This window comes from Clupea harengus, chromosome 10 (assembly GCF_900700415.2).
Source record: "Clupea harengus chromosome 10, Ch_v2.0.2, whole genome shotgun sequence".
Taxonomy (NCBI): domain Eukaryota; kingdom Metazoa; phylum Chordata; class Actinopteri; order Clupeiformes; family Clupeidae; genus Clupea; species Clupea harengus.
This window is the reverse complement of record NC_045161.1, coordinates 19,533,029-19,540,528: the sequence shown is the minus strand read 5'-3', so window position 1 is coordinate 19,540,528 and position 7,500 is coordinate 19,533,029. Positions and strand designations below refer to the sequence as shown.

The 7,500-nt window shown below is 47.7% G+C and overlaps 1 protein-coding gene across 1 annotated transcript in view; it reads right to left on the bottom strand.

The window, feature by feature from the left end:
* The window catches only part of xpr1a (xenotropic and polytropic retrovirus receptor 1a), an 84,040-nt gene that overhangs the window by 69,528 nt on the left and 7,012 nt on the right, over positions 1-7,500 (bottom strand). The window contains exon 2 of the mRNA XM_012828236.3: positions 7,316-7,367. Coding sequence (XP_012683690.1) covers positions 7,316-7,367 — 52 coding nt within the window. The remainder of the gene's footprint in view (positions 1-7,315; positions 7,368-7,500) is intronic.

Below are 7,500 nucleotides of genomic sequence, written 5' to 3'. Positions count from 1 at the left end.
TTTCTCATCACCTGAGGAGATAGGATCAGGTCAATAAAATGGTCAAAAACACACACAATGATACAGTGACACCTGAAAGCGTGCTCCAGCGTGCTCCGGTGGGCTCTGCCTGCAATCAAAAGCACAAGAGGATGAAACTGCCATGAATGGCTGAGGCTGGTGGGGGGAGGATGGCTGAGGCTGGTGGGGGGAGGATGGATGGCTGCTGGCGGACGGGCTCCCAGTGTGGGGTGGGGTCCCTGGGGCCCCTAATGGAGACAGAGCCTGCGCTGGGCTGGGCTGGGCTGCCTACGCATGAAGAAGTCATACCTACAGTGAACAGGCTGCATGTGTCAATCAAACAGAGAGACTACAAAATGGATGCCAATATTCATTAGCCCCATATGGGCCTGTAATAAATCGTCACCCACACAACTGTGAATTCCAGGTAGATATTCATGCGGCCTCTTTAATAAAATGGATTACTGTGCAAACATATAGAGGTTTAACATGGAGCTGTGACCGAGAGAGAGACTGACAGAGACGGAGTGTGTGTTCGGTGCTGCGGTGGTGTTCAATGCTCTTTGATCAGCGCAGGCAGGGATGCTAATTGAGCTGGCTGCTCCCACAGCAGGCTACAAGCTGCTCCAGCTCACATGCCAACACTGCAGCTCTCTACGCAAGACTGGCATCGCTACCAACCACGCCAACATCAGACCCCTCAACGCAAGACTGGCATCGCCACCCACCACGCCAACATCAGATCACCTAACACTAGACTGGCATCGCCACCCACCACGCCAACATCAGACCCCTCAACACTAGACTGGCATCGCCACCCACCACTAGACTGGCATCGCCACCCACCACGCCAACATCAGACCCCTCAACGCAAGATTGGCATCGCCACCCACCACCCCAACATCAGACCCCTCAACACTAGACTGGCATCGCCACCCACCACCCCAACATCAGACCCCTCAACGCAAGACTGGCATCGCCACCCACCGTGCCAACACTGCGCCCTTTAACACAAAACTGGAATCACAGTCTGCCTCACGAACACCGCACCCCTCAAAACAAGACAGGTTGTCTGTGTCCCTCCCCCCTACTCTACACTGCCATCAGTACCTACCTCACTCATACTGAGCCCCTCTAAACGAGAATGCCCGCTCTTGATGCCCGCTGTGCCACACCACTCGATTGGCATGGCTGGCCTACCTCGCCAACCTCTTCCCTGGCACACAGACTTCAAAGACACTGGGCCCTCTTCACATGACTGGCACGGCCCGACACGTCAGCCTCTCGCAAAGGACCGGCTGTCAGGCAGTCAGACGCTCTAACAGCTCTATCCCTACTCCTCCTCTGAGCGCTGGAGCCGTTCCCCTCAGTCCGACACTAACAGCTCTATCCCTACTCCTCCGCTGAGCACTGGGCCGGGCCTCAGGGGTCAGGGGGTCAGACACAAACCCTCTGTGTGGTCTGTCTGCTTCAGCAGCAGTCAATGAGCGCAGGTTGGGATACACACTGGATGGATGTAGATATATATGTATGTATGTATATGTGTGTGTATATATATATATATATATATATGGGATACACACTGGAAAGATGTAGATATCTATGTATATATATATTCCTCACATATATATGTGTGTGTGTGTGTGTGTATGTGTGTGTGTGTGTGTGTGTATGTATTAGGGTTGGGGAAAAAATCGATTTTTCGATTTCTCTCGATTCTCTCTAGAACGATTCTGTCTCGATTCAGAAAAGTTCATAATCGATTTTTTTAATTAAAAAAAAAAAAAAAAAGTTTTTTTTTTTTTTTTTTACACATTCATTTTGTGTTGAAATGCAAGCTGCATCGATTATTGCATTGTTTAATAGGAATTCATAATTGTGACAAGGAAAAACTTTTTCTCTAATAAAAAAATAGATCTGTTGATTTTCTTTAATTATCAAACACAAAGTAGAAAGTGATTTGAGACTCTGAGTAGCAAACTCAAATGTTTTAAAAATCGAGATGCATCGATAATCACTTTATCGGTTTAGAATTGATAATCGATAATCGGTTTAGAATCGAGAATCGGTTTAGAATCGAGAATCGGTTTAGAATCGAATCGTTGACCTCTGAATCGGAATCGAATCGAATCGTGAGGTGCCAAGAGATTCCCACCCCTAGTATGTATATATATATGTCTTGCTAAAATGAGGTGACACCTAGATCCCCGAGAGACATGCGGTCTGCCTTGAAGAGAGACACTTACACTCTACACACACGACAGAGAAACCTCCACGAGAGACACTTACACTCTACACACACGACAGAGAAACCTCCGCTCAGAACCACAAGAGACACTTACACTCTACACACACGACAGAGAAACCTCCGCTCAGAACCACAAGAGACACTTACACTCTACACACACGACAGAGAAACCTCCGCTCAGAAAGCCAGACAGCACTGAGCAATGGGAGGTTTTAGAGTCGATCCATCAAGTATAATTGGTGAAATCTATGAAGGAGACCAAGGTGTAACCCAGACAAGTACCTTTGAGACACACGGAGACACAGAGACTGAGATACAGAAGGAATAGAGAAACAGATAGGCACTTAAGTTTGTCTCCTGGTGTGAAAAAAAAAAAAAAATAATAATAAAAAAATCCATGTGTCAGATTCAAACCTGCTCCCTTTAAGGTGGGGAATGGACATGTCACTATCAGTACTGTGATGTTTCTGTAGTTTCTTGTGCAGATTTTGTGATTGGCTGGTCCAAAGACAACATATTGTATTTTGGTGTATTAATGGCTGCTCATGTTGGATACGTGATGATGGTTACTTTGTAAATGTGTTATAGCTGTGTTGATAATACATTATAAATAACCTTTAAAATGTGACACTAATTAGAATGAGAATTATTGGAATTATAATTATACTTATTTCAAGTCTGTTTGTGACTGTGGGTCTGTCCCTGGGTGTGGTATAGGAACAGGTGTGTTCTTCTGGCTCAATACACCACCCTTCTGCAGGATTAACATGGTAGTGGCCTGGCATTTGAGATCAGTCTGATGTGTTATCTGTTTAGAAGAGCTGTGGCCTTCCTCAGCAACTGACTGAGCCCTACCCTGAGCCTACCACACACACACACACACTCTCACACACACACACACACACACACACACACACACACACACACACACACACACACACACACACTCGCACACATACACACACACTGCAGGGCAGTCTGGCCCAGACAGCCTCCACATTCATCTGATAACCCAAGCAGTCAGGACAGGCAGGCAGGACAGGCAGGCAGGCAGGCAGGCAGGCAGGCAGGCAGGCAGGCAGTCAGGACAGACAGACAGGCAGGCAGGCAGACAGGCAGGCAGTCAGGACAGACAGGCAGGCAGGCAGGCAGGTCAGCACCAGCTCTGAGCCCCAGACTCCCCCTGGCACTCCCCCTGGCACTGCCCCTGTGAAGCTTTCATGGGCAAATAAACGCAGCTTCCCCAGCTACGCATGTTTATGTGAGGTTACTGCTGCGCAGTATCTAATAACCACGCGGCTAATTCAGGCTGATGAGACGCAAGTTGTTCTTGGCAGGCAGGCAGGCAGGCAGGCAGGCAGGCTCCTCCACCTCCTCCACCTCCTCCACCTCCTCCACCACCTCCACTGGCCCGGGCAGCCAGCTGTTCTCCCTCCCCAATACGCTCCAGTCTGGGGTTTCAGAAGCGCACGCAAGCGCTCTTTTAATTAAAACAGGAGCTCAGAAACAAAGGACTCGAGCCGTGAGTGCACGGCGGTAAAGCTGCAGAGAGGGATGTTTTAATGGCAACAGTCACAGGCACTCGAGCGCTGTGGAGGGCTCAGCATATGAGCACAAATGAAACATGGCTGGCACAGACGGGCACAGACGGCACAGACGCTGGTGGGTTCACACCCTGGGGGCTAGGCTGGCAGTGCCACTTGGAAACCACCGGCTACACAATCCATCACTGTCGCTGAGCAAGCAAAGCAGCTCATTTTGTAATGTTTTATTTGCACTAATGAACCTGATCTTTATTTCTGCGGGACAATAAACACCTAAGTCACCACCTGACGTAATGAGTAAAGTGTAATTAAGGGTTGTGCTTGTTTGTCCTGAGGCCTAGACACAGGTGTTCATCCATCCACTCCATGCTCTCATATACAACAGGCCTAGACACAGGTGTTCATTTATCCACTCCATGCTCTCATGTACAACAGGTCAAGCAGGGTTGCAGGAGCTAATTACACCAACACCATATCAAGCTTCTTCTTCCTCTAGTGCTGCAGAGGGCAGAGAATTATGCTCAGACACAGATAAGGCAAACAGCTCAGAATAATACACCACACACATACACACACACACACACACACACACACACACACACCCACACACACAGGCACACACACACACACACTTGTGCTAAAGGTCTTGACGTTAATTTCCAGGGCACACACACAGACTGTAACTGAACTGTCCTGAACTGTGCTTCACTTTGGATAAAGTAATCAGTGGTGAAGTTTAGATCAATGTAGAGCAGAGTGAATGACTTCTTAGCTCTAGCGGTTACATGGACATTAATTAATTTTAGCACACACTGTTATCCAGCGCCCTTTACAGTACATCCATTTACAGTACATCCCTTTACAGTACGACTTACAGCATAACGATTCACAGTACCGCGATTTATAGTCATGTGATTTATAGTACTGCAATTTACAGATTCCATTTTCATCAGTAGATGTATTGCCTGGGGAACAGAGATCGGAGTGTTGTAGGCACCTACAGGAGCCCAGGAGCTTTTAATCATCCCAGTATTCCCAGTGTTCCCAGTATTCCCAGGATTCCACAGAATACATGTTTGGAATAGGAGGTGACAGTATGAATGCCTTGTCTACTCCATGTTAATTATACATTAATGTTTCACAGATCTCAAACTCCCTCAGATCCATCACAAGGCTCATTCATATCAATGTAAATGAGCAGTGTGTGTGTGTGTGTGTGTGTGTGTGTGTGTGTGCGTGTGTGTGTGCGTGTGCGCGTACGTGTGTGTGTGCCCTGAGAAAGTGGCTTTGAAGGGCTGACTTTCCCTCACTGAACTGATGAACTGACTGGGCAGAAGCAATGTAAATGAGCAGTGTGTGTGTGTGTGTGTGTGTGTGTGTGTGTGTGTGTGTGTGTGTGTGTGACTGGGCAGCAGCACAGTAAATGACTTCCCTGAGGGGGCAATGTGCCCGCAGAACACCACTCAGAGAAGGCTGACAGTGTGTGTGTGTGAGTGTGTGAGAGTGTGTGGATGTGTGCATGTGTGTGTGTGTGTGTGTGTGTGTGTGTGTGTGTGTGTGTGTGTGTGTGTGTGTGTGTGTGTGCATGATTTTATGCGTTTGTGTGCCTGTGTGTGAGTTTGTGAGAATGCATCACCGTAATATAAATGTGTGTGTGTGTATTCTTTTCATTAGCATTTCATCTGGGAATATTTAATAAAATCACCACTTCAGAGCACAATATGCTCTTAGCAAACATCTAAATGATGGATGCAGGGGGAAATGCTGCTGTAAGCACTATCTGCCTGGCCTCTGTTCAAATCACGTTAAACCAGCACGCCCCATCATGTGTGTGTGTGTGTGTGTGTGTGTGTGTGTGTGTGTGTATACCCCATCATGAAGGGCTATATGGGGCCTGTGCTACCAATAGCACTTCACATGTCATACTCTGCTTCAGTCCGCCCTGCCCGCTGACAGATGGCTGCTCCGCCCCCTTGACCTTACTGGTGACAGGGGGACATCACACACACACACACACACACACACTGGTGACAGTGGGACATCAAAGAGTTTCAAAAGAGGGCGGGAGCTTTCAAACACATCTAACAGACTCCATGCGATTGGTTGGTTTTCAAACAGACTCCATGCGATTGGTTGGTTTTCTTGTGTTTCGAAGTCACTGAACATCTTTGCATGTGCATATATTTACATAGGCTTTTGTCTTGTCATCTTTTTTGACATTTCAACATTCAAATGTGTTTTTAAGTACAAAAGACAATGAACTGATCATTGAAAAATTGGAATTGAAATACTCTCATAAAGTTAACGTCATGGGGTCCTTTTACATCTTTACATCATCTGAAGAACACAGGAAGGGTATTCAGATCATAAACCAGACAAAGACAAAGACAATGAGTGCTTATTACCCTTAGAACAAGAGTCTCACAATCCATAGGTGTCCTATTTAATTCAGACCCAGGCATAGCATCAGCCTTCAACCCAGTAGACCTTTTAAGAGATACAAAATACTTCCAGACGTTCATGCTGAAAGATGTTATGAGCAGACGACACCCGCGGTGCTTAAAACTTCAATAGAAATATCGAAATCTCTTTCTCGTGCTCTGAAAAGTCTACCCTCTCCATACATACAAACATATACCCTCCGCATCCTTTTCCTCTCATGCTCTGGACACTGTACCCTCCTCGGGTCAATCAGAAGTCTGTCTTTCTCCAGCTGATCACATCTGCCTCCCTGTCACACACACACACACACACACACACACACACGCTATCTGAAACCCACTACTCTCATTTCAAAAGACACAAGGTCAAAGACACACACACACACACACACACACACACACACACACACACACACACACACACACACACACACAGATCAGCACCTTGCGCTCAAATTAGCACCTCAGGACTGTTGGAATGACAACAGTGCACACTGGCACCAGACTGCAACTGGAGCTGTGCTGCCACAAACCAGCATTAGTTAGTTCTTCTTCCATATGACAGGAATGAGTTCCCTGAGGGACCCTCTGTGTTTATGTATGTGTGTGTGTGTGTGTGTGTGTGTTTGTGTGTGTGTGTGTGTTTGTGTACGTGTATATGTATATGTACTGCATGTATGTATGTATGTATGTATGTATGTATTTATTGGTGTGTGTGTGAGTGTGTGTGTGTGTGTGAAACCGGTCACACTTTGTTTACCCTGCTCCGTGACTTCTGGTGATAAACCATTTGCATGTTTCACTCTATTAATTTTAGCCGGGGCCCTTGTCTCGTCTCGTCTCGGCTCCACTATGCTCTACTGAGTCTCGTGTGAGCAGCGTGGCGGGGTGGAGCGGCCAGTGGGGGGGGGGGGGTCGGCCGCTGAGGGAGGGTCGGCTGACTGATTTGTGGCTCTGTCTGGTTATATTTAGAGTGTGTGTGTGTGTGTGGGGGGGGGTGTTCTGGGCTGGCCGAGATGAGGCAATGGTCCCAGCCACCCCTCTTGGAGCATGGAGGCGGGGGTGGGGGGGGTTCTTCTTACCTTCTATGGAGGGCGCCTGGTCCTGGGCAGCGTACAGCATCTCTTTGAACGCCTGCGGAAGGAAATAGAAAACTTTTAATGAGATCACACACGCGTGGTGAGGTGGTGATTCAGCGCTGGGCGACCATTACAGCGCCAGTTTCCACAGCGCCTCTAGAGAGCACACACACACACACACACACACA